Raw genomic sequence first — 27,632 nt, 5'->3', positions numbered from 1 at the left:
TCAGGTTAAGAGTCCATATTTGGTGCTCCCACCTTTGTTCTACAACCTGAACTCTCTTAATCAGATCTCTTGTAATGTCTTTAAGTCGTCTTTAGGAACAGTTCTCCAGGTGTTTTAAGTGCTTTTTGTTCTCTGTGAAGATGATCCCACGCTGCTTCGATAAAGCTCCGGGTTCTGGGGAGGCCAGTCCATGACCGATAGTGTCCAGGTATTTTATTGCATTGTTAGTATGTTTAGGTTCATTGTCATGCTGAAAAATAAAGCTGTTTCTTTGCAGAAGGTATTACACGGCGGCTCAAACAACGACCGTATGTTTATTCATTTATAATTCTATCAATTTTATCACGGCCTCCAACCCCTCTGGCTAAAATGCTACCATGCAAACCATGACGGAGCCTCTACCATGTTTTACTTGTGTAGTTTGGCATGCCGCATTTCCTTGACAACTTCTTGCAGACATTTTTCTACTGAGACCATTTCTGATGAGGCTTCAGTTTACAGTCAGGTCATGTGTCAGCTGTTTGCTGGATCTTTGCCTACTTCCTGATAACATGACTTTCAGACACTCCTCAGCAGTGTTAGGAGCTGGTTTTATGCTTTAATGATTCATGGGACTGGATTCTAGGATTTAAGGACTGGACAGGAAATGTAAAAAAATAAATAAAACAAAACAAATAACACTATTGCTCAGAATAAATTTACAAGAAAGCTTCCAAAGAGATTTCAGGCTTTGCTGAAGAATAAAATACTGACGTTGTAGCTTGTTATAACTGTACAAACTCTCTTTTTGCCGTACAAGCTGTATCCCCATATGTTTCAATGGATCAATGCATCTTTTTTCCATTTTCCTAATGAAATATAAAAACATGAGGGGAGGTTTGAGACTTTGGGGCATCTCTGTAACTACACAAAATGTTCTCCGCTCCATTTTCTTTTTCTCACTTCCTTTTCCGTTCTTTATTAAGCCCTCATCCCAACTTTTGTTTTAGATGTGTGGCTGCCATCGAACTTAAAATTAAGTAATACGTTTCCTAAAATGATAATGTTCTCAGTTTGTACATTTGATATTGTCAAGTCCGCCTGTGTGGCAGGATCCAGTAGCAGGACAAAAAGCTGAACTAAGTGCGGCAGCTTTATTGCTGTAGCTTGAAAACTCAACAAAATACAAAAAAACAAGAAGTCAGGCAAGAGGGGGAAAGCCTGAGTGAAGGACACAACAAGGAATCGAGGGAAACTGAGGACATGAATACACACAGGCTCAGGAGAGGATGGCCAACAAGTGGGACTCATTACAGAGTAAAGTGACACAGGAAGCAAAACTGAAGATGATGCTGGATCAAAATGAAACAGGAATGAACAAACACAGAGAGCAGGACTAAGACATGTGAACGTGACCCTGGGGCTAAGGATGGACAGACAGAAGACAAGTGGGATGACATATGGGACAAGAAGGGAGAAAACACAGGGAATACAAACATAAACCTAACCTGAGACTGTCATGGTCCTGGGTCATTTTGACCGTGTTCTCAGTTTTCCTGTGGTTTTGTATTTTGTTCCTTATGTTCATTGGATTGTTTGGTTTGGTATTTGGATCCCCCCTGTGTCCATGCTGTTATTGTGTTCTGTGTTCTCCTCATCCCCTCGTGTATTCATCCTTGTTCTCTGCCTCTCTCTCTCTGCTCATCTCTGTGTACTGTGTTGTGTTTAAGGTCCACATCTCGGTGTCAGTATTTTCAGTTTCGTGTCCTCCCCGCTCGGTCATGAGTAATTGTCCTCAGCTGTGTTCCCACTTCCCTCATTACCTTCTGTGTATTTATGTCAGAGTGTCCCTTTGCTCCGTGTTGCGTCGTCCCTCTAGGTTGTGTGCATTTCCCGTGTCTTCCCAGCGCCTCAGCTTCAGTTTCTCCCAGTATAGTTTTGTATGACTTCTTATGTTCCTGTTAATAAAGACCTGCCTTTGACTTCATCCCCGTGTGTCTAGAGCCGTGCATTTGGGTCCTCTCTTGCCTTCACACAGCCGCCGCCTGACAGAGACAGGACAGGAAATGCAGAAAGACACTAACATTATGAGGAACCAAAGGACTAGAAGCAAAGATAAACTCAGAAAAAAATATTATACTTTATACTAAATAATACAAACTGAACATAAATCATCACTTTAATCCAGAAAAAGTCAAAACAAAAATCTAATTACTGGGTCAGAGGACAACAATGTTTTTATATGTTTTTATTTATATGTTATTCAGCAACTAGTTATTCTTCATAACTACTTCCCTGAATCTGCAGTGGGTCATTTATGCACCTGCAGCTTTCCTCGCATGTGGTCATTTCTCACGGTCAAGAAGAAGAGAGAGAGCCCACGGCCCTCATAGGAGTCGTCTTTGAATAACATCACTACTGTTAGTCAAACACGTTTATATTTTTGCTGCTTAGCAAATTAGTTGGACTCAAAACACAGAAGAAAGAGGAAGAGACATTATTACAATCAAAGGGATGTTTCATTTTGTAAAGTGTAACTTTAAAAATTCTGTATTTTTTTAACCAATTTACATTATTTGGTATTCATTCAGGTGTTGGGGTTTTTTTCAGGAGAAATATCACACTGTGGATGTGGAGGTGAGGACGACTGAGTTGTGTGACGTTTTTCTCTAAGACGCCTTCAGTTACAGGTAATTCTCAGAGTGGATTTCTGGTTAATCTTCACTCGGTCATGTAAGCAGTTTGGTGCTTTCCCCTAACTAAAATGCATTTCCACTTTTAGAACTGGATTTCAGTTTAAAACTGGTATGTGGACCCACACAGGTGTGGAGCTGCAAAGAGGAAGCAGCTTTAAATGTAAGTGAGTCTGTTTTTGTCGGCAGATTCGTAAGAAGTCAGAAAAATAAGAAGCACGTTGACTGTGTGTTGGCTCTCTGCCCAGACTGTAAATGTGTGTGTGTGTGTGTGTGTGTGTGTGTGTGTGTGTGTGTGTGTGTGTGTGTGTGTGTACACGCCTACTTCCAACTAAAACCGCACGACACACCCACAAACTCAGTGACTTGGAGAGCGGTGCAGTGCAGCCGTGAACACACACTACAGGACAGACGGGTAAACGATGAGCCTGTGACGAGATGAGCGGTGAGTGAAAATGTTCAGTTAATTAATGGAGAAATGAAAAAGCTGGAAGCAGCGAAGGGTTAAAAGAAACTCTTCACCCAACAGGCTCAGATTGTGCTTTCCTTCACAGCCTTACATGGACTTCAGTAGCGTTAGAAACTGACGCTCTGTGTTCTGTTTCCTGACACATCAGCTGCTGTCTTTGAACTTCTGCCTTTAATTTTAACTGGATCAGGTGGAAACCTGTGTCATCTCTGTGTCTTAAGTTTGTACTTTATGTTTTTAAGACATTAAAGAAATGACAGAAAAATGTAAACAGGAGCTCAAAGATGTAAAAATAAGAAGAAGAAGAAGGAAAATAACTGTGAAAAAAGCTTTTCTATAAGAAGAAACCTTTGAAATGTAGTAAGTCTCTGTGATTTAAAAACCTCCTTTCTCCTTGTCATCACGGTGAAACAGAGCTTAAGCTTTTGAACAATGAGTGATGCTGAAATCGGTGAAGCTGATCTGAAATCCTCAGGTGCAGCTCTGTGAAACCTGATGCGACAGAGAATAAACGGGAAATAAAGCAACATCAAACATAGAGTGCTTCCAGATGGGCTCTTTCATAACATTGAGAAAGTGGCGTCCTGGATCCATTAGAGGGGCCGTAAAGGTGGGCAAGGTTTAAAAAAGCATTTTATAGTCTAACAAAAAGAACTCAGCACCTACAGACAGAATGATGTAAATGATAACAAAGCAAACAGAAGAGCCAAAGGACTTCAGGAAGATGCTAAATAACCTGAAGGAGACACAAAACGACCACATGAAATACCACAACGAGCTTTTATGTGACTGCAAACTCAAAGTGACGACAGTGAGAAACACAACAGGTTGAAAGCAGCCAGGAGACAATAAAATCCTAACATAACATGATCACAGAGCCTGTTTTTAATCACAAATCACTGCTTTTTACTATTGAATAAGGTTTGCTAAAAAGGGTAAAAACACACTATAAAAATAAGACACAATAAAACATGTTTGCCTAAAAACGTCTTCATTATTAAACAGGTTGTAATGAAAATGTTTACTCCACTGCTCTCAACCTGGTTGTGAAAACAAGTCTGGGTGTATGGCAACCTGTGGGTGCGGTCGAATATTCAGTCTTGCTTGGGAAGTTTCCCAGCTAAGACAAGTGGCCTGTTATTAGTTGGTGGCAGCCATAATGAGAGCTGTTTGAATTGTCCCAATGCCACAGAAAGGTGCTTCAGTGCTTATGTCATCCTTCAGCAGAGGAAACAAGGCTTCATCCTTTTTGAGGGAACAGGAGGCAACTGCATCCTATGATTCATAGCTGTGCACCATTTTTTAAATGATTGTGTGTATATTAATAATAAGTTTTGTGCTGTAACCTGTAGATCAGTTTAGAACTTTTGACAACACCTGAAAATCATACGAAGAATGTAGATCTTATATAAGCTCTCTAAATTATTACGACTTTAATAAAATGAAGAAAAAAAAGAATTAAAATTGATTCATGTTTACTTCAGGTAAGCTGGGATAAGTGATGGATGGTGAGAATTTTTCATCAGCCATAAAAACCTCAAACAAAGAGCAACAAAAAATCAATTATTTAAAGGTTATTTGTTTCTTTGTTTCTAAAACTCCAGCCTTTATAATGAACTGATCTTTTTCATTTATATAACCCAATTAAAACAGCTGGGGTGAAGTATGATGAACATTTTGTACTCCATGTGGAAGAGAGCTGGAGATTAATAATCAGTAATAATTAAATGTAGAGAGGTATAAATACACAGTGAGTGAAAAAGAAACACTGACTGTATCCAAGTCCCACAGAGGGGAGATCAAAAGTAAACAATGTTCAGAGTTTGATGCTGAGAAGAGAAGAGTCAGAGGACAAACTGTTTCATTGTTTAGGTGCTAAATGATGCTGAAGTAATGAAAACTAAACTGTATGTAAATGATAGATATTTCACAGACACAGAGAACAGAGTGAGTGGGAAACACCAACGCTTACTTTGGCAGAGGTTTTTTTTTTATTCAAACCGCGCATGCTTTGGAAAGGATTGCTGGCTTTTAACCTTTATTATAAATGTGTCAGTTTATATTTAATGGTATTTTGCAAAGCTCATATAAAAGCTACGTACTCGTCTTTTGATGAAAGGTCATAAGTACGTTAGCTGCTAGCTCTGTTAGCATGTTCACTTAGAATGTTACATCCATAAATAATACCAAATAATATGGATGTGAGGTGGAAATTTTAATGATAAATTCCATCTAAATACAACAGGCGAGTGAATGCTTCTCTGTTGACTTTCATTGAAGTTTTAAAATAAGATCAGAGCTTTTAAATCTACAACCTTTTTGCCTGAGATCTCTACATTGGCCTTAATTTCTTCTCATTCATTCTCGCATCAAAACACTTGATTGGAAATATTAATCGTTTTAAAGACTTTCTATTGACTCTCATCCATTTTCAGACCCAAAACACAAAACCACTCATTTTCATTCAACATAACCTCTTAGCACCAAAATTATCAATGAAATCTCTATTTGTATGACAGCTCTGCACGAGTTTTAAGGTATAACATCTGAAGCTTTCTGAAGCTATGTGTGTTTAGCATGTGGCTAAAGGGCAACTGTTGGGTTTCAGTTTTATTTGAGATAAATAAAATCTTTAGTTTTTTACTGATAGAATAATTACTTAGAAAGCTGTAGACATATCAGTATAAAAGAATTTGTGGGGGCAGCTGGAGACACGATAACTGCCGCCTGATAACGGTCATGGCCACCAGTACCTGCAAAACAAGCAGCTTGTTGCACATTCTCTACCTGCTACTTTCATTTTATAAAAAGCATAACTCAAACTGTTGTTGTTCATCTTTTTATATAAAGTTCACCAAGACACAGGCCTGTCTTAGCCAAGTATGTTAGCCTGCAACATTCTTCTTTTCCATTGGTATTTTCTTGAATGTAGTCACTGATCGTTAAAGTGCTGCTTGTTTCTGTTTTTGTGGACACACCTTAAAAGGCTGGTGTAAATGCAGTCCAAAATGCAAAGGTTATATTGCAGTAGGGAAATGCTCTGGGAAACTTTTCATGAGAGAGGTTTTATTACAAACTCCAGAACATGTTTCAGCTCTATAAGGCTACAAAGTCACACATTCACCCCATTATAAGCAGATCTCTGCCAAACTTTGAGTTAAATTTAAAAGGATGAAATATAATCGTTTATGCCGCCTCCTCACAAACAGTGGATTTCATAAGCTATTTAAGTCCATCATTAGATCATTTTGCATTCAACAATTTACATTTCATGAGATAAGCATCCAGCTGGACAGCCTGAATTCAAATATAGAGCGCAGGAACAAACAGCGCTTTTTTCCTGCTGGACCTATTAATAAAAGCAGCTTTATTTAAAACAGGCTGGCTGTTTTGGTTTTGTGTACCTTATATTGATGCACAAGCGTGAACAGTTTCCTGGTTGTGCCTTTTTTGTTTAGGCTCATTCAGACATCTCAGCTCTTATCACAAAATTATCTTCAGTTGATTGGCATCTGCAGTCTGAGCAAAAATTCACCCATGTGCTTTAGCCCTGAGATAACAGCTGCATGAGGAGGAAATAAAGCAGTATTTTCCTTTTAGCTGGATTTTAATAGAAGCAAACATTAGACTAAAAAGTCAGTCTTCTGTGACCTGAAACTTAAAGGTGAAAGAAATGCATAATGTCCCCATCACCAAAGTGTTCCTAACTAACTGTTTCTATTAACCAAAGCTTTTGCTCTGAGGGCTGCTGACTAAAAGCGAACCAAATATTGTTTTTGTTCATTTACAGAACCACTAAATATTTATCCTGCATAAAAGGAGACTGTACATAAGCCACCTGCTTCTGAATTTTTGGAGTCTCATTATTAGCATTTTGCCACAACAATACTAGTGTTGTGAAGCTGGATTTGAACCTATTTCGATACCAGCTAAAACAAACTAGCTTAGTTAGCTAAAAAATGAGTTTTCCAGTATTTAGCCACATCCTGTCCATTACCATCAAACTTGACAACAATACTAATTTAAATAGCGTTTCCAAAGGGAAAAAAACACTTTATTCAGTTCTACAATCTTTTAAAGACACTTAGCTCGGCCTCAGTCATGCTGAGCTTTGCCCTGTTATTTGAATACACTAATGGTATGTATAACACTTCTGATTAATTTTGTATTAAATGGTGCATTAAAAATTAAATTCTATTGAGATTACAGATGATTGTAATCAAAAGTGTTCATAACATTCACATTTCTGACACAAAAAATAGTCTTCTGCTAAAAATATTTGTGTGTTTCACCAGCACGACTGATGAGCATGACTGTTGCCACGAACAACAACGCTACAAAGTCCCACTTGGAATGTTTCTACAAAGATGATGCCTTCAAGTACAGCGCGTACAGATACACGTATCTGCTCGTGTTCCCTGTGGCGCTTATCTGCAACATCGGGGCGCTGGCGGTGTTCTTCAGGCAGAGCAGCCGCAGGTCAGGACACGCAAACACACAAACATGTACCTCTTTTTTCTTGGTTCTATGCACTGACTTATATTCAATTTACTTTATTCATATATGTTTTATTGTATTTCATATATATGTGTGTGCAAACCCACAAACACACATCAAGTTTCTCCTGTTCTCATTGTTTACCATTACAATAAGCAATTAGCAAACAAAAAGCATGTCTCTATCTCCTGAGCACTGAGATTACTGTAATTTGTTCTCATTATATAAAACTACTATGAACATCCACGTGGTGAGGTGTGCGCACACCCAAATACAAATCCCAGAGGCCAACTTAAACATAAAAAATTCCCTTTACTGAGGTGTTACAGGCCATCTGGAAGGCAAGGTAAATAATCATACATCTAGGGGGAGCTCATACTAGGGAGGGCAACAAGTATGCAAAACAAATAGATGCAAATTGAGGCTCTAATAGACACACAAGGTAAACAGGGAAAGGACGGCTAGGTGGGGAGGTGGATAGGACCATTGTCTCACAGCAGAAGACCAGGATTTGAATCTAGTGCTGGGCCTTTCTGGCATGTTTTCTATCTGGTTATGTTCCCCAGTCCAATTGCATGCATGGGGTTAGTTTAACTGGTTATTGTAAACTGGCTATGGATGTGAATGGCTGTCTGTCTCGGTGTCTTAGCTCTGCAGTAGATTGACAACCAGTCCAGGCTGTAACAGGTGTGATGCACTATAACAGCTGGGATAGGCTCCAGCCTAACCACAACCCTTAGTCTGACAAGTGGAAGAAAATGGATGAATGAGTAATCAGGGACAGTGAAAATACCAAGTTGACAGTTGAAACTAAGACATTAACAAAAGAAGTAAAAGTAATAAGCCCCAAAAGACAAACACCTCTAAGATAATAAACAAAATCAACATAAAGAGGATCATTACAAAGATGAAGACATCCAATGAGATCCAAGAAAACATTAAGGAGGTTAGACTAACTGGTAGTCTCAACACTAAAGAAAACCACACTGTAGCAGAACCACTTCTTGCTAGAAAAGTAGCAATGACTAATGACTAATAGTCTGGACCGTAAACAGAAACTGGAAATGATAAGTGCAACCATCATACGTTTACTATAATTACAGAATTCAAAGAAACGTTAAATATAAACTTAGAAGTTCCCACAGAAAACTCAAAATAACCCCACAGATCCCCACAGGCTGCGACACTGTGACTTACAGCCATCGTCAGAGCGTTGTGTCAAAGGGGGTAAACAAGAATCAAAGGGTCTTCTCCACTGACATCCATCCAACTCAATGGGTGGATGTCAAAACACACAAACATGTGTCTGTAACTGAGATCTAAGCATCAGCTGTAATCCGCTGAGGTTATTGTTGCTGTTTATCATTAAAAGAAGTAAATATTTCTGTTATCTGCACTTTTGCTCTCAGTTCAACTTTTTTTTTACCCAGCAACATCAGAAAACTCAAGCATGTTTATCTTTGAGGACTTCAGTGACTTCCATCAACTGCTAAAATTTTAAAACATGAGAATTTTACTGTTTAGTATTAAAATATTTTGTGTTTATTCAGCCAATCCCAGAGGAGCACTTTGGTGTCGTACAGTGAACCATTGTCTAAAAAACTCCAAGAATCTGAAGCAGAAAGACGTCATTTTTTATCTACTGATTCATTTCAGGAGCATGAAGTTCTTTTTCCTCGATGTTGGCGGAGGACTTTCTGTTTACTCCGGCTGCTGTTTAACTGATGGGCTTTCATTTTTTTATGGATGCGGAAGAATGTCGTTGAACTTTCACGGCTTGATGGTATGCGGGTGGTTCTTTGTCTCGTACTGCTCAGCAGTGCGTTGAAGAAAAACACGTTTTTTGTCGACAGGTTTATTCCTATTTCACAGTACTGAAATATTTCACACAGCAACTTTTGCTTTTAAAACAAAGATACACCAGTAACAAAGTAAGCTTAAACCTGTAGTTCCTGTTTCATTACATCAGAATTCCAAGTGCAGAAAACAAAGCGGTGGCTTTAATAACAAACGTCATACTGGAACTGGCATTTTTCCATTATTTTATGAGCAAACGTGATTTTCTAGCTCGCATCAGGTTTACTGTAACCAACCTGCTGCTCTTCCTCTAACAACTCACTGCGTGTGCTCCTTTTTGTTTTTCACATCCCTCAGTTTCTCATGCAGATCCTCTCTCAACAAAGGGTCCAAGCAAGACAGATATTTACATATTTTCATATTATATTTTTACAGCCCTGCTCACAAGCTGCAGCAAGAAAAGAGACCTTTATTTGAAAAGAATTAATCATTTAGATTTAAAACAAAAAAGCAGATGGCAGGGAGCAAGAAGTGTTGCCTTCATCCACACTTGATATATTATGTAGACAGTTAAACCCAGGCAACACCCAGAGAAACTTGCACTGCCACTGCATGACCAACTTCTAAAGCAGAGCTGTGCATGCTAGTGTAACAGAGAAACACCAATAAGTTCCTATAAATACTTCATCAACGCAACGCTGCAATACTTCATCGGAAACATCACTGCGTTACCTCATGTTGGACCTTGATAGACTTTTATTGAATCCTTGTGTTCAGGTCTGTTTGACCTGTTTTCATAGTTTATCAAAAGAAAAGTATCCAATTATTTATTATTTGAAACTCTGATTTCTTTCTTTTGAATTATTTCTTACATAAATAACACATTCATGTTATACACTAGGTGTTTGGGTCTTTGTGTATATGTGTGCCGTGTCTTTCTACTCCAGCCTTTCCTACACAAAGTACCAGTACTGTTACATCCATACATATTTCTTCTGGTACACAACGGACAAGAATTCCCTGCGTGGTTGTGCAGGGGCGTAATTTCCAGGGTGGTATATATAACCCCCCCCCCCCCCCCCCCCCCGAATAAAATTATGAATTATCTTGCATAAATAGGCTCTTGATTGTCTTTACTGATTTCAGGTATTGGCAGCAAAATAGCATGTTTAACCATCTGGAAATTTACCCAGATTCATTTATTTATTTATTTATACAGAGATCTTGTATACCCCCCCCCCTCCCCCAATTTTCAGCAAAAAGTGTAGTTGTGTATAGCTCAAGATGGTGTAAAGATTCCCCGCTCAGAGCACCTCTGTGCTTTGAGACAAGAGGGAAGATGATGAAGAGCTTCAGAGCATGAGACCTTTTGACTTCACCAGAAAAGATCTAAATCTCTAAAAAAAAGTTAAAGAGTTATTAATATCTAACAGTCTGTGATCGGGCTTCCCTGACACGTGTCGGCGTGCATGCTGTACTGAAGGCCGACCTCATACGACTGCGTGAAATGTCTGTTTACTTTTTGTTCATTTCGTGCTCGTGGGGTTAATTTGCTTATCAAATTGCATACAAATTAGGGGCAATATCATCGCTAGCAGCTTGTTTATGCACCATGCAAACATGATCTCGTGATAAGATCCAAACGTGGGATAACCGTCACGCTCTGTAATTATGTGCAGGTGTGTTCACAATAAGAGTTTTATGTAGTTAACAGTGACCTCCATGCAGCCTTGCTGTGCCTGTGACTGACACCTGACATATGTGAGTGATGAAGCCCACATGAAGGCTCAGATCTCACCAACAAGGTCATTATGCAATGTGTGAAACTTGCAAAGTCACAATAAACACGAAGATATCAGTAAAATACACTGCTGTGTCTGCTGATGAGATCAGCCTGGAGTCTCAGTGGATGATGATGTTTGTGAGCAATGCTGTGATCTGTAAGGAGTAGGGAACAGGTGGAGGAGCGCCTGGAGAGGTGGAGGCATGCTTCAGAGAGAAAATGACTGAAGGTCAGACAGAGTACATGTGAGTGAATGAGACAGGCGGAAATGTGAAGATGCAAGGAGTAAAGAAACCAAATTAACCAAAGCAACAGCAAGAGCTCGAGAAGAGAGTGCAGTCAGGGTGGAGGGGGTGGAGATGAGTGTCAGGGGTGACAATCTTCATTGGAAGAGAGCAGGATGGACAAGTTAGAAATAATGCATCAGACGAACAGCTGATTTACTCATTTCCCCTTAGAGAGCCCCTCTCCTGTTCTCTGTTAATCTACTGGCCTACAAAGCTGTGAGGTAACACAAGCCTAGTTGCCTAAATCTGAACCTCTTATTAAAATCCACATCCGGTTGCTCTTCAGCTGTAAGTGCTTCAATAATTAAGTGAAAATGTCAAAAAACAAAACAAAAAAAATACTTTTTTTTGTCCCTTTAAGAGACTTTAAATCATCCATCTTTTTCCTTGTCCCCTCAGGAGGTCGGCCTCCTGTGTGATCATGATGAACCTCGCCATATCAGACGGCAGCTTCTCCCTGACCCTCCCGCTGCGATTGGCTTATTACTTCAATGAAGGGAAGTGGTTCTTCCCAGACTGGATGTGCCGACTGTGCGTCTTTGGCTTCTACGTCAACCTGTACACCAGGTAATTCACATTCACTGATCATCACATCCCTTTAGGGAGCATAATTAAGTTTATTTGTAGTCCCCCAAAATATGTGTGAAATCATTATGTTCAGAATATGAGTATATATAAAAGTAATAAAGTATAATAAAAGTAAAAAACAATCATTTAGTGACATCAAACAAACATTTGCATTATGGGGACGTTACGTCCTCAAACATAGGATGAGTCCATGTGTAAGACCTCACATCACCACCTATACCAGTAGACAAACACACACACACACACACTTAAAACAAACGACAGACATTTACTAAAATAACCCTCTTCCGTCCTTCAGCATCCTCTTCCTCACTCTGCTGAGCGTGCTGCGCTGGTTGGCTGTTGCTCAGCCGCTCCGTCACCGCTCCTTAGCTACGCCTGCTCGAACCTTATGGATCTGCCTGGGAGTCTGGGTGTTTGTGGGCGGATCCTCTGTGCCCTTCCTGTCCAATGGGGTTGTACATAGGTGAGACATCCTGCAACAAGTTTTGTTTTCTTCTTTGTTTGTTTTCTTTTTGACGAGACTTTTTAATAGTTTAACAAATACTTTATTTCATGATAATATCTATGAATTGTTTTTTTCATTATTTTTTTTTAATTGGATTTAAAAAAATGTTTAGTGAAGGTTCATTTTAAATGTTTGGATTTGATATTATAACTTTTTTTAAAAAAATTTTACATATGTAGATCCTTACAGCTGAAATGGTTTGATTTTCAGGTTTTAAATTAAGGGCTCAGGCCTGAAAAATGTTTATTGTGATAAAGCCAGTTGAAGGTGTTAAACCCTTTTTTGCATGCCGTTGTTCATTGGATTCACTGGACGTTTTAGAGATATAAAAAGTTGTGTCTATGTGGTTTTATCCTTGATTTGGCTTTAATGCTTTCGCACAAACTCAGGAGGAACCTTGGAGTGTAATCAGATTAGCTGCTGACTGATCCCATACTTCCTGCTTTGTCTCATTTTTTTCAATGACAAAATTAACTCACTCTTGAACAAGTTCTACAAGGTCTGAAAACCTTTCCCTGACAAATGAACCCCGCCCCAGGTGTTTTCATTTGTTACAGTTCTCTCTCACATGTGAAATAAGAGAGCAGATTTAAGCACATCCCAAGGCCTTAAAACCATTAAACTGGTTTCCGTGTGGTTTATTAGTAGGCATTGTGTCTTGTGTTTGGATTTCCAGTTAAATTATCTGTGATTTCACGCCTGTGATCAGTTTGTGTATACTTATCATGATAGATTTCGCCTGATATTGTCACGGTTACTGGAAGAACTTAAACAAACAAGGAGGCGATGTTGAGCATTAGCAACAGTACAGCAAACCTTCCTCACATATTTTCCAACTGAAAAACACAACATTGTCATTAGTTACTATCTCTCCTCTGCACAGCCTTTTCATAGACTCTATGGAAAAGACAGACTAAGCTTTCCTATCTGACAAGGGCTGAAAATAGTGTCTTAAAATACCTGCTTTGTGCTGTCTGATAGCATCAGAGTCTCAGAGCAAATTCTTTTTATAATATGAATATAAATAAATACAGATTCTTTTTGGATCATTAATCACATAAAACTGCTTTAGTAGAGTCCTAAAATAGAAGTGTATAACTGGAAATGAACTAAATCGGCCCACTTTCCCTGACAGTGGTCTTTGTCAAATTGGTCTGAGGTGCAGGAAATGTATGTCTTCCTGTGTACAGGAAAACTAACAGTCCTGATGTTGAGGGGAGATGATAAAAACATCAGAGAAATGTCTCCTCTGGGAGGTGATGATAGAACCGAGTCTTGCATGTTTTGGCCTACTGAGCAGTATTGAAGTTGTTTTTTGGCTCCATTTGTTATGGAGTCCTTGTCCACCTGAATATGAAAGATTCCCAAATAAAACAATCGTCTCTTTAGACAAATGAAACGAGTGAAAATGTAAAAAAATAAATAAATCTTTTTTTTTACCATCAGTGACGGCTGATGGTAAAAATTCTTTCTGGGGTGGGGGTACCATTGGGTCTGTCGACTTTTCATTCTTTTCGTTGACTGAGTGCCTTAAAAATGTTGCAGTAAATAAACAATCAAATTTAACTTTTACTATTTCAGCGCTTGAAGTTGCCATCCTCAGTCAAAAACTAGCTAATGAGTTAGTCCTTGTTCTGCTCCAGGACAAGAGTTCCTGTGCTGTGGCGATGTGTGAATGTGTGAATGATGCTAAATTGTCCAATCAAATTCTTAAACAAGGCAGATTTTAAGGCAAGTGGTCAAGGACACATAAACCAACTCCAGACTTCCATTTTGCGGCTTCCATGGAAGGAAGTCGATATATATGAACTATCGTGGCTCAAGAGTTGGGAGTCCGTCTTGTAATCGGAAGGTTGCTGGTTTGAGCCCCGGCTCGGACAGTCTCGGTCTTCACCTACTGCCTACTGGTGTTGGCCAGAAGGGCCGATGGCGCGATATGGCAGCCTCGTTTCTGTCAGTCTGCCCCAGGGCAGCTGTGGCTACAAGGGGGGACTAGTAAAAGCACTATACAAATACAGGCCATTTACCATTTAATGCATAATCTAATGAAGTTTGATCACTACGCAACTACAGATGTTATTTAAGCAAACTGTACTTATTTATAATGTCGTAAGTTTGGAATGAATAGATTGTGTGTGATGAATGTTACGTCCCCTAAATATTTTTATGGGTTAGTGCCCTAGCATCTTCTATTGACAAGCTTCCTTTGCTCTACACATAGTTTCTACCACTGAGACCGAAACACTTTTTTAATATGAGACTGTCAACATGTTTATTTCTGCTGTTAAGTTGCCATTTTAACAGGTGAGTCTATGGAGCCCTACTTTTAGAGTCAGCCTCAAATAGACACCTGAGCTATGGCTCTTTTTTTTCAGCCACTGCACACATGGTGTCACAGCTCTAAAAAGCTAGCTTACGTGTCTAAGCAGTTTAACATTGAACATCACGACACCAATATGCTTATTATTTTTAATGAGCAGAGTTGTTTTATTTATTCAGTGTTAAGCTTCCCTGCAGGACTCTTAACTTAACAGTTGAATGTTTCTAATTCAATGGACGGTGACTTATGTTGGAAATCTTTGTGCCAGTTTATGATTTTCTAACCATCTGTGAAGTGGTTCAGTTGGATTTCAACACATTAGCTTTATCTGGTAATTCTGAAATATATAAAAAATATTGATATGCACTAACGCCTATAACACGGCACTGCCGTAGAGTGATTGAATAAATAAAGTTCAAAAAGGTGGCGGCTGGGCTGTGGGGTTTTTATTCATGCCTTTCCTCCTGTCCCCTTGATTGTATTTGGAAACAGTCTGACATGCTGCAACATGCTCAAAGAAAACATGTTCAATACTCATGCCAATGTTAAAACAACAAAAATAGGTATAGGTTATGGTGCTTCTAAAAGGTGCTTCCTTAAACCATAACATATGTCAAGCTAATCCAAAATTAATAATCTGTGTCTCTCTCAGGAACAATGCAACTCGCTGCTTTGAGCCAGAAACCCCAAAGTCCTGGTCGATTATCCTGGTGTTAAACTACGTGGCGGTGACTTTTGGTTTCCTCATACCTTTCCTCACCATCATCATCTGCTACAGCAAAATCATTCGACAGCTAACGGCCGACTCGAGCCCCAGCGGCACCAACCTGGCCAGCAAGAATCGCACTCGCAACCGGAGGCGCTCGGTGCATTTGGTCAGCATGGTGACAGCGACCTTCCTGCTCTGCTTCCTGCCCTATCACCTGGTCCGCTCGCTGCACCTGCACGCTGTGTGCAACCGCTGGAACTGCAACATCTTGCTGGCCCTGCAGCGAGGGGTGGTGGTGACCCTGTGTCTGGCAGCGTCGAACAGCATGGTCAACCCGCTGCTGTATTACTACTCTACAAGGACGTTCAGGGAAAACTTGAGGGAAGCCCACTCCTCACTGCGGTCCAGCAGAGGAGGGTCCTTCAAATCGGCGAGCATGAAACGAAGGAACACCAGCTGAGGAGGCTGTCAAAGTGAGGCTGCTAACAATGTTCCACATTAAAGCTTTGAGTTAGACTTTGTTTTATCTACTCCAGTGGAAATATAGATGACATTCCACTAAAGCTCTGAATCGTCTTTCCTAATATGGAGAGAAAAGCCGGTGGAACTACATGACTGAACTTTTCACCAGGACTAAGAGTTCCTAAAGGGACAAACGGACCAAAAAGCTACCAGGAAGGACCTGAATGACTGTGAGGAGTTGAGAATGGTTCATGAGTTTTAATGGACTCCTAAACTCTTCTCAAAGGACTTTAATGGGTGCTTCTGAAGAGTTCTGGGGTCTTTGAGTTCAAGGGTTACCCAAGAGTCTGAGAGGTTGTGAAGTTTCAGGAGTTGTTGAAAAATTCATATCAGATTGATAAGAATAATTCTGTTCAAATGTTGCTTTTGCCAAACTGTAAAGTACTTCTAGAAGCAAATCCACTCTTCACATTCCTCTGAGCACTTATTTCACCAGTTATTTTGAAGCAAATTCCGTTTTAATTTTATTAAACGTGGGTCCATAAAAACTGCATGTAAAGAATCACCTGTCAGATCAGGTAAAATTTAGCTTCTTTCTTTTGATTTTGTTGTCGTGTGTTTGGTATAAAAACCAGAACATGGAAAAGTTGCAGAGTAAAAGCAGCCCCATTTCTTGCAGAGTAACAGCGCCCTCTTCAGGCATTAGTGAAGTGTTTGTAGAAGTTACTGAGTCCTTTTCTTAATTATATGCAGCAGGAGACTGCAGACCATAAAAAGCAACTCTGAGCAATTTTGACTTAGGGAGAGGCAGTTAATTAGATTTTGATTAAAATTACGAGTTTGGGTTCATTTGATCATTTTCATTGGAACATTATTAGAACAAGATATTTGGCATGAATGCATTTATTTTTTCTTTGCGATATAAATCAAGTGGACCATTTTGCTTTCCAGTGGTGCATTTTTGTTCCTTGCTAAGCTCAACCTCAGTCGCTTTTTAGTTCAGCTCTACAAATATCTCGTCTAGGGGTCTTGAACCCACAACTATTTTGGCAACGAGTAAACTCCATCACAGGCAACCAAAAGTTTGAAAATCTTTTTAATTACAGCAGCAGGTGAAATATCAAGTTAAACACCACAAATGTAGCTTAACAACAGAATATTATCATAGCAAGACTTGTTTGTGGCTATTTCGTGGGATTCCTTGGGTCTAGAATTGCTTAAAATATATTTTTTTGATAATGAAGGTTGCTGAGGTGAACCAGTGGAAAGATATATATAGAGAGAGAGGGTTAAAATACACTTTTCATAAGTTTAATGAAAATCTATGGAAGGTTTCAAACTGTGAAACAGCTTATACTGAAACACTGTTGTTGATTACTTCTTCCACCTCTGACTTCATCTTTTTGAGGACTTTGGATGACATGATATGTACTAACACTGCGCTTTGTTCCCGAGTGTGAGATATTTGTGTCCGTGTGTCATTATTGTTGAAACATATGACGCTGTTTCCAGTGAAGAGTTGTTGTTTACATGTTTATTTATTTGCAAATAAAATCTTCAGGGACATTTCACATGAAACGGAAACATCTCCGTTCCCTCCTTTCCCCCAAATTCATCTTCCTGTTTATTTTCCACAGAACAGAATTTGTTTTCTTTGGATTTACTACATTATATATTTATTTATTATTGAAGGTCAAATAAGATTGTTTCATCCCTGTCGGGGTCGCAGTGGGACCCTGTGTGCACTGAGCAGCAGTGAATGACGATGTGTTTGTTTGACGAAAATACACTGGCCCTGAAGTTAAACAATAACGATAACGCACAATAAAATGTGTGCTCGCTTTCAGTTTTAAGGTTTTAGATATCAGAACATAATGCAGAGTCTGTTCGTCGCCTCAGATTAACAAAAAACATCCATATTCCACCATGTCCTTGTTTATTTAACATGCTAAAGAGCTGCTAATCAAATGCAGTTGATTAACTGATGATCAGTAAGATGATGATCAGATAACAACCTGCATACAACCAGAGTCACAATATTTATTGTCATTGTACAAAAGCTAAAACCGAATTGTATCAAGTCCCACTGAGTGCAAAGAGAGCTGAGTGGGATGTGTCCTTTGGGAGACTTTACTGTGGCAACTGTGATGATCTTCTGTGCATTCAAAAGAGCATTTGTAGAAGAACAAGCAGCTCCTCAGCTAAGGTGTTGTTTTACCTTCTTGACTAGTGATGTGATTTTAGTTTTCCAGAATAGATCATCATCCAGGTGCAGGCTCAGAAATATGAAGTCAGAGACTTCCACAAAACTGCTATTCATGTATATAGGCTGAGGGTCACATCTGTTTCTCCTGAAGTATTTCCGTAGTTTTTTGTGGCATTGAGGACCAGGTTGGTGTTACTAAAGAGTGTACAGTAAGGATTCAGCATCTGTGGGGAGCCACAGTAAGCTGAGTGTTGGGATGAGGTAGGGCCCTACTCTGACACTCTGGGTTGCTGAGGACCTCATTAATTCAGAAGCAGATGTGTAGCCAAGGTTGATCATTTTTGTAGGCAGTTTGTTATGGCTGCGTTAAACATCTGGCTAGACTCAGTGTAAAGAAACTCAGTATAATTGTATTCCAGATGGGTAAAAGCAGTTTTGGGTTGATGAACCTTTCAGAACAACACAACGCCAAAAGGAAAGCTATAATCTCGAGAGAAGCAGATATTGTTGCCCGTCAGTCTCAGAATAGTTATAAGGCCATTTCCAAATAATCTACGGTCCATCATCTTGCAGTGAGATAGATTATTCTCAAGTGGAAAACATCCAGGAAAGTTATCAGTACTCCCAGGAGTGGACATTCCAGGATTTAATCCCATGGTCATAGCGTGCAATGCTCAGAGAACATGCAAAAGCCCAAGAGCTACAACTCAGACTCTGCAGACCTCGATTAGCATGATAGAGGTTAAAGTTCATGACAACACAATTAGAACATCACTGAATACGTTTGGGTTGTTTGGAAGGGTTGCTAGGAGATTGGCTCTCCAAAAATTGGTTCTGTTTATCTGGACGTAGCATTTCGTGGGAGAAACTCATCCAAGTGACTTCTTCAGTGTCAGCTGACTGCAGGTTTCCTCAACCTTATAAACAGTAATGTACATGGCTGTGCCGTGGTGGCAGTTTGATGATTTAGCTTGTTCAGCAGTCACAAGACCTGGACGCCTTCAAGCCATTCAGTGGACCATGAACTCCTCTGTATGCAAAGGTATTCTAGAGTCAAACATGAGACCATTTGTACAACACCTATTGGCTCATGCTACAGGACAATGATCCCAAATGCAGCAGCAAATCTACAATTTGATGGAAGAAAAAGAAAAGGATCAAGGTGCTGCAACGAGCCAAATTCCAGACCTCAGTCTGATTGAAGTCCTGTGCCAGGACCTTCAGAGCTGTGCATAAACAGATGACTGCAAACTGCAATAAACTGAAGCAAAGTTGTAAAAGTGAGAGGGCAAAGATTCCTGCATCATGATGTAGTGACTGCTAAATTTATCCTGGACAAACTTTAAGTTGCTGCTGCTAAAGGTGGTTCTACAAGCTAATGAATCATGAGCTATTCTCAGATTTTCCACACACACTTCTTCATTTTGTCTTTGTTTATTTTTATTTATTTTTTAATAATTTTAGAACTTTTTAAAGAACAGAATGTTTTTCTAATATGTCCTAAAACACCGAAACCTTTTCCGCTGCTGTATTGTTGACTGGATGATTGAAACAGCTCAGTTAGTTTGAAGCATTACTTCAATTAATATTACTTTCAGAGATCATAGGGAAACTGTATGGAAACAATCAGCTGTCAGGGCTGGTGAAGTTCAGTGCTTACTGCCGTGTGGCTACGACATGGAGCAGACGAGACGCTGCAGAGTGAAAGCTGCACTTTTTCCTGCAGAGTAAGAGCGCCCTCTTCAGGCACTACACTCAAAAACAAACTCTGGAAAGTCTGATTTCCTTTGCTGCCTGTTAATCTGGTTTTATTTGAGGCTTTTAGCTTTATGAACAAATGTCAACATAAAGAAAATATTAAAAACACCTCTGTCAGACAGGCAGTAGATTTATTCAACTTAAGATAATCCATAGGTGGCATCGAACACCGCAACAATTGTATAAATGGAACCTGGCCCCTACGGACGAATGTTGGAGATGTGATGGTCAAAATGCTTCGATTTTACATATCTTATGGAGCTGTTCGGCACTTCGGGATTGGTGGGAAAATATAATGGAGGTAATTTTCAGTGTTTTAAAAAGGAGATTTGGTATCTCACCAAAACTGTCCATACTTGGCATAACCACAGAACTTTCTGATGGAGATTTTTCCAGTTATACAAAAAGATGGATTATTTTACTACGGCCAAACGGGTCCTACTAAGACATTGGCGGAAAAAGAACCCCCCTCCCTATGAAGAGTGGCTAAAGACAAGGGCTAAGTTGGCGTCTTACGAAAAAGTGACTTATGGTTTATTAGACAAATTGCATCAATATGATTGTATTTGGTCCTTTACAAGCTGGCTTTCTGTAACTTGAAGAACAGAAGAGTAATGGCAGAGTGGTGGTGTGGGGATTGGTGTGCGAAGAAAGAATAGGATAACTTCCCTTTGTTTTGGTTTTTGTTTTTGTTTTGTTTTTTTGTTGTGTTGTGTTTTTTGTTTTTGTTTGTTTGTTTTTTAAACTATTTATTTATGTAGTTATCCTTAAGTTATGTTATTGAAGTTTAAAATGAAATAAATAAAAATTGTTGATGACAAAAAAAACCCACCTCTGTCAGTACTTTATTATTATGAATATTATCATTGTTGTTGTTGCTTTTGAACTGTTTGATCCTATACTTGTATGGACATGTTGTGTCTTAAAAGCAGAACCAGGGGCCTACAAATTAGCTTTGGCTACAAATCCTGTATGCACTGCATCAGCTGTATACGTGTTTAAATGCTGCAATATTAATATGTGCCATCAAATAAACACAAATACAAAGCTATATGAGTCTCTGTGGTGGCTCTGAGGTTGGAAAACAGCAACAAAAACAAGGGAAAAAAACAGTAAAACCTTTTAAATATAGTTTAAAGTTCGTGTAATGATAATAATGATAATATTTCACTTTGTGAAAATGTTAGGGGCCAGGTTTTGTTTTTGTTTCGTTTTTTTTTTCACATAAAGAATAGTTGATGCAGAACTCTAAGGAGCAAGTCTGAAATACCTGTACTGAGGAAGTGGCCATGAAATGGATTTTGATTTAAGCCATTTGAGTCTTCCTGTGATCACTGAAACAAGATAATTAGGATTTTTAATAAAAGTATTTTTGCTCTGGTTCCTTTTGTCTTGTGTTAAATGAAGAGCACTTATTTACTTTCCAGAGATGCATTTTCGCACCATCCTAAAAATTCACTCACTGTTTAGTTCAGCTGCAGCCTCAAACATCTAGAACATCTCAAACCTCCAGGTCCATGTGCTTTTTTATATCAATAAGAACAAAATTTAATATGTCATATCTGAGGCCATTTTTAAATAATGTAATTATATAATTTAACGAATAATTTAATTTAATTTAAATAATTTTAACCCCTCATTATAAAACATTAAATCCAGAGAGTAGGAGTTCTATAAAGTTTCATGTTTTGATTTTGACTCCCTATCAGTAGTGATGCAGACACTGTGCTGTAATGTTCAGTGGTGTCCAGCAGAGGGCGCAGCAGCTTTGGGGATTTTCCCTTTAACTCGGCAAAGTGTTGACCTTTGACCTCTGAGCTCCACCTCAAATTTATGACATCACAGGACAATCCCAGGCCTTCCTGAAGGAGGCAAAATGTGGACCAATCCACATTCAGCTATGCTATGAGTCACAAGGAGGTCAAAGGTCAGGCACAATCAGCAGCATGTTGACAGAAACTCTGTAATGTATATGTGTGTGTGTGTGTGTCTGTTTCCTGACTTCCAGGTGTTTCCTGACTCCACCTTCTCTTGTTTTATAGACACACACACACACACACAAGCTCGTACTGCTATCTTTGTGAGGACCCTCCCTAAAACAATAGAGTCACATGTCCTTGAAAACCAGAACTGACCCCTCCAGCAGTCCTTTAAAGGTCCCAAAGGAGGACTGCCCACGCTCACAGACTGCCCACAGTCCTCACAAAGACAGAGAAACAATAGACACACAAAACAGTTTTTTGTTGTTTTTTTTCACTTCAGAGGACGTCACACAACTTTCCCGGGACTCCCACCCTAAAGTCCTCACCCAGAAACGGAATAACCCGTCTTATGGGGATGTGCTTTTTGTCCGTTAAAGGAAGTCAAGTCGCCACAGCTTGACTGTGTAAACAGCATAAAACACACACAGGCACACTTGTGATGTTTTACCTTAAACACACATACAGAAAGACACAAGATAAGAACGTGTTTACTCATCAAACAGAGACGTTAATTTACTTTAATCACACTGTGGCGCTGTTCAGTTTGAAGCATTACACAGAGATGTGTTTCTTAACACAAATACAGTCCTGTATTTTTCAGATTTTTCCAGTTGTTAAGGATAGCTAAATTAACTATCAGTAGCTCCTGTGTGCAGTAAACCCATGAATGTGCACACAGCTCCCACTACTATACTCTGAACCCGAAAACTGACAGATTCTTAATGAAGTTCTGCAACATCTGCTGAATCTAATGTAATTTATGAATTTTTATTATAGTGGACATCAAAAGCGATGGTTTCTGTAAAAAATGAAGATCACATCGATCTTATCTTTGCAGCATGATGCTGCACGTTTTCCACAAAACACTAATATTTGACATGACTCTGTTCAAGCGTGGCTGGAATTTACTATCTTGATTAAAAGTCCCTCTTAGATTGAATCACTCAGTTTGGATTGCATCAGTTCTAACAGCTGATCAACCCTCAGGGTGACTGTAGTCTGGGAAACAGACGGACTGCTCCTTTAACTCCTCCACCATCAGGGGACAACATGGCGCCAGAGATCGTCTCGGAGTAAGATGATTCACTCCACCAGTCCTTCAGTTAGCGATCCTGTAGAGTTCATTACCGGCTCATGCCTGTACGTTCCCCACTGATCCCAGAGCGAGTCACCACTGTCACGGCAGCACTGGACAATTTTAAGCTTTTCATTAAATTATGTATGTTACTAGTTTTTTCTAGTTAATTACTAGTTTTTTCATCAGTGGTGGTAAAAGTAACACTTTGTTACATTTTTGTTACAAAGTCCCGCGCGGACAACTACAATGTAACTAAAAGTATCATAAGTCACGTGTGTGAGCAGAGTGAGACCTCCTTCCGTCCGTCTGTCTGTCTGTGAGCGTCCCAGCTCCGTCACGGGGACGCGCCCGCACTCACACGCACTCACCCGCCGCGCGGCCAGGCCACCGGCCAGCCTCTCCGCCTCTCTCCCCTTCTCTTCTCTCTCCTTTTCCTCCATTTTTCCGTTCAAACTCTCCGCTCACTCCCGGCTCGCCGCTCGAGGCCCGCTCCACGCGGACAGGAGCGCGAGGAGGCGGACTGACCACCGGATTAGCAACTTTTTCCAGCGACGGGCTGTCCCGGAGCTGCCGTGATTCACCGCCCCAGCAGCCAGCGGCGGGCCTCAACTTTCCCCAGCCTGGGCTCACCGGACGGTGACGTCAGCCCGGAGAAAAGTTGAGCTCGAGGCGCCGGTGCTGCCGTTATTCCCGGGAGCAGCTCCGGTTAGTGTACGCTGGAACTTTTCTGTGAGGCAGCAGCGCCCCCACCCAAATCCCTCCACCCCCACCCTCTCTGCCCGGCTGTCCCGGTACCGACAGGCCCGCACCGGGACCGGAACCAAGAGAGGCTGCTGCCCCGCGTGCCTTTGTTTATTTGTTTGTTTTTACTGAAGGTGGACATGGAGAGAGAGTGAGCGGGGCATCGTGTGGCTTTCACGAGACTCACGGTTTCCTCCGGTCCTGTACAGGTGAGTCATCTCCGGTAACGGGATCCAATCAGAGCGGAGCACGCGCACACATAGTAATTAATGCTGTTATTATGACTGAGGTACTTTTACTGCACTTTCCCACCTTTATGTGTTATTAATTCATTTAAGCGTTAATTCTTCTTTTCATGTATTCATATTTTCAGTCATTTGTCGTTTTTATTCATTTGGAAAACAGATTCGGTTAGTTTAGAAGTTCAACTTTACAGGAAATAAAAGTTTAGAAACTTAAGAACAGTAAATACAAATAAACAACCTGTGGATTTAGTTCATTTCAACTCATTTTTATTCATAATTTAAAGTCTGAGGGGTTTCTTGCCCCGCATGTTAAATACCTGAGTTGTTCTAAATGTATTTTTCATTATTTTGAGCACAGATGTCACCATTTGTTTCAAGCACAATCCTGTAAAGAATGCAAATCTCTGCGGATTTATGCATCTGAAAAGGAAGACTTGCTGATTTATTTCCTCTTGTTTTATTATAAAGTGAATAATGGGGCTGGAGCTAAGACTAAATGAGATGCATCACCTTGAAAGCAGCACCATGTCTCAGAGTTAAAGCTGCCCGCTGATAATGAAAATGATAATAGTTTGCAGCAGTGTGAAGGTCAGGCTGTGATAATCAGTGTCATGTTTTTTGGTATTCTTGGTATTCTTGGTAATCTGCAGTTTCATTGCTAAATGTTAGTTGGAGCTCCATCTGTGCTAAAGAACATTTTCATTATTGATTAATGTGCAGATTATTTTCTCGGTTAGCCGTCTTGTCTGAATCAGATAAAGATTATCAGAAGACACAAAGTCTGTGATGTCAGCAGGGATTGATACAAAATATTAAACATTACATCATCAAATTATATCAAAAACTAAACTAAATCTACTTTAAACACATTTTCATTCATCAGAACCAAAGCCTGTATATAAAAGATGGACACAGCTACTGCGACATCGCCCACTGGTTTCTGGATCCAGAAGTGATGTCTGTCACTAGAACATATGCACCAACTTTTTCTAAACATTGGCAAAGCAGGTTTCTTCCTGTTCCTGCATTTCACAATAAAAGCCCTCAGATGCATTCCAGCACATTTACACTCACCTAATTAGTCGCTTTGTGCACAGTGACATTACAACAGCTTTATACCAGTTAAATAAGTGCTGAATAATCTGTGACTCTTGGGGTTTGTATTAGTGTTAGAACTAGGGCTGTGCGATATGACCAAAATCTCATATCCCGATATTAAGACATCTATCCCGATCTGTCCCGATAAGACATCTATCATCCGATAAAGATATAAATCACAAAAATTTAACATTTTCTGTAAATTCTGTGAATCTTGGGCAGCTTGACTTGCGTGAAGAGTTTCCAGCTGGGCGTCAAGTGTTTTAACCGATGTATGAAACGATACATTTTTAGACATAAGTTGTAACAGCCGCCGTTTTCTTTGTGAGTGTTTATTACACGGCGTGCTGCGGGGAAAAGCCTGTTCTAACGTTTGAGTCTAAGGTCTATTTTTTAGCACCTGGCGGCTCTTTTTTACTTCTCCTCTACTACTTCTAAAACTACTCTTTTTTTGGTTTTCATCCATAAATAATCTGCTCTTTCACATGATTCAGTTTATTTTGAAAAGTCTCAACAGGATATTGAGCTTTATTGTGAAAGGTTTATGTGGAAAATAAACAAACGGACACCCTGTGGTTTTACCGTCGTTGTTGCTAACGACAACGCATAAAAACAGGCGCTTGTCTGTCCGTAGTGTGGTTATATTAAATATAAGAGAAAGAGAGAACTTAAAGAAATGAATATAGCCACTACAGTGACCATCAAAACGATGAGAAAATATTGCCGTAAACAGTTTATTTTGCGACACCACGAAACAAACGATAGCGTAAAATGAAACATAGACGTTTTTATATCGTCATTCGACATATATCGTTATATCGAACAGCCCTAGTTAGAACATATTAAAATAATAATAATTTACACATTTAGACCAAGCTGAACAAAAAACAGATCTTTACACTGGTCATTGTGCATTATGTGAGTTTACATTAAGGTAATTTACATTAGCACAATGCTTCTGTGCATGCATGTGCATCGACACAAACATACAGATGATAGCTTATTTCATCCGTTCGCTTCTCAGAAACAAGAGAAACAAGGAAAAGCTTGATAACTCTGAACTGAGATCCTGAACTGGTCGTTTGCTACAAATCACTAAAGATACAGCTCATGTGACTCACTCTGTTCAGGTATTTACTTTGTATACACGGATTAAAATTGTCTAATGTTCATCATACAGTGTTAAGCAGTTTCTCTGGGAATACATCTTTGTTTTAACGTGTTTTATTAACACAAAATAACAATGTTAACATTCGTCAGGCCTTTGTTTACTGTATCTACATCAGCCTGAGGGAGAAAAACGTTGTTCTCATCTGCTTTTGTCAGTCCTTCGTTTTCACTTGTGATTAGTCAGTTACTGAGTCAGTTTCCAAACAGCCGCTAATATAATGTTTCTGCATTGAGAAATCACAGCTGAGGCTCGTGTTTCCAGTTTCTGCCGCTCAGTGCTGCGCCGAGATGATCGAGGTGATCAGTCGGGGCTGTCTGCGTGCTTTCAAGTGCATTTCTCAGCTTTTATTTTGAAACTCGTGTTTACTAAACTGCCAACAAACCGGCTCTTTCAAAGAACTGCTGTTATCTCAGCCTCAGGTTGTTTACTCACCGTTACATCAATATCATAGCTGTTCATGTGACCATAAGTATGTGGACGAATGGACTTACTTCATCCCAGAAGCAGGAGCGTTAATCTGCTCATTGTTTACAGATGTAGTCGGCTTAAATCCTGCTATTACCTGCTGAACTTTGCCCTCAGCATGAGAACAGGTATGTCCACATACTTCTGGCCCGGCAGAGTTCAGCATATTGAGACTCTCCTCTGCCGCTGCTCATGTCGGCCTCGCTAAAGTTAGCCCAGGAGGCTAAAGCATTTCTCAGCTGGCATCTGAGCTATCTGTGAGTGTGTGTGTGTGTGTGTGTGTGTGTATTTTTAGCTGCATGCTGTTTGAATTCTGCTCTGACGTTATTGGGTAACGCCACAAAACCTTAAACAAACCGTCCCCTCGTCATGTCAGAGTGTGGATATCTGTCTTTGTTTGTGGTTTAGATGAGGGAAATAAGGACTATTTCCCTGGTCCTCACTGTCTGAGAGAGGAAGTATACACATGTCAGAGGCTGGGTGGTGCTTCTCACCCATAGACTGTAGATAAAAGATGGATGTAGTTGTATGTATTCAACCTAATAGGTCAAATGTCATTTTTTGAGGACTTCATCTGAGCTATTTATCCTTTGCTGTCTTGGTGTTTGATGACTGAGGGGAGGACCTGATGGAGAAACTGGTGACTTGTCAGATCCCCCACCCTAAATCCTCACTCCTTTCCTTCACACCTCTGTCATCCTGTTTGGCTCAAACCAACGACTAAGACCATAAACTCATCAGAAATGTTCATAGAGCTCAGAGTTCCCTCATTTTATATATTTAAAGGTAATTTAAT

At 39.8% G+C, this 27,632-nt stretch overlaps 2 protein-coding genes across 3 annotated transcripts in view; both read left to right on the top strand.

Annotated features, from left to right (window-relative positions):
* The first annotated feature begins 517 nt into the window (after nt 1-517).
* On the top strand, nt 518-20,871 carry cysltr3 (cysteinyl leukotriene receptor 3). 2 transcript variants are annotated; one of them, XM_085155097.1, is made up of 7 exons: nt 518-2,669; nt 2,762-2,835; nt 3,035-3,117; nt 7,437-7,620; nt 11,905-12,072; nt 12,392-12,559; nt 15,574-20,871. In XM_085155097.1, the coding sequence occupies exons 3-7, from the start codon at nt 3,111-3,113 to the stop codon at nt 16,088-16,090; spliced, it is 1,044 nt and encodes a 347-aa protein (XP_085011223.1). In that variant the 5' UTR covers nt 518-2,669; nt 2,762-2,835; nt 3,035-3,110; the 3' UTR covers nt 16,091-20,871. The 2 variants fall into 2 exon arrangements, with proteins under 2 accessions (XP_085011223.1, XP_085011222.1); XM_085155096.1 differs by having other exon boundaries at nt 518-2,835.
* A 2,592-nt stretch (nt 20,872-23,463) lies between these two features.
* LOC146521321 (kinesin-like protein KIF1C) overlaps nt 23,464-27,632 on the top strand; it is a 35,433-nt gene continuing 31,264 nt past the window's right edge. Inside the window, exon 1 of the mRNA XM_085154916.1 lies at nt 23,464-24,066. The gene's annotated coding sequence lies outside the window, so the exon portion shown is untranslated. The remainder of the gene's footprint in view (nt 24,067-27,632) is intronic.

The sequence above is a fragment of the Neolamprologus multifasciatus genome, chromosome 3 (assembly GCF_963576455.1).
Source record: "Neolamprologus multifasciatus chromosome 3, fNeoMul1.2, whole genome shotgun sequence".
Taxonomy (NCBI): Eukaryota; Metazoa; Chordata; class Actinopteri; order Cichliformes; family Cichlidae; genus Neolamprologus; species Neolamprologus multifasciatus.
This window is presented reverse-complemented; position numbering and strand designations above follow the sequence as displayed.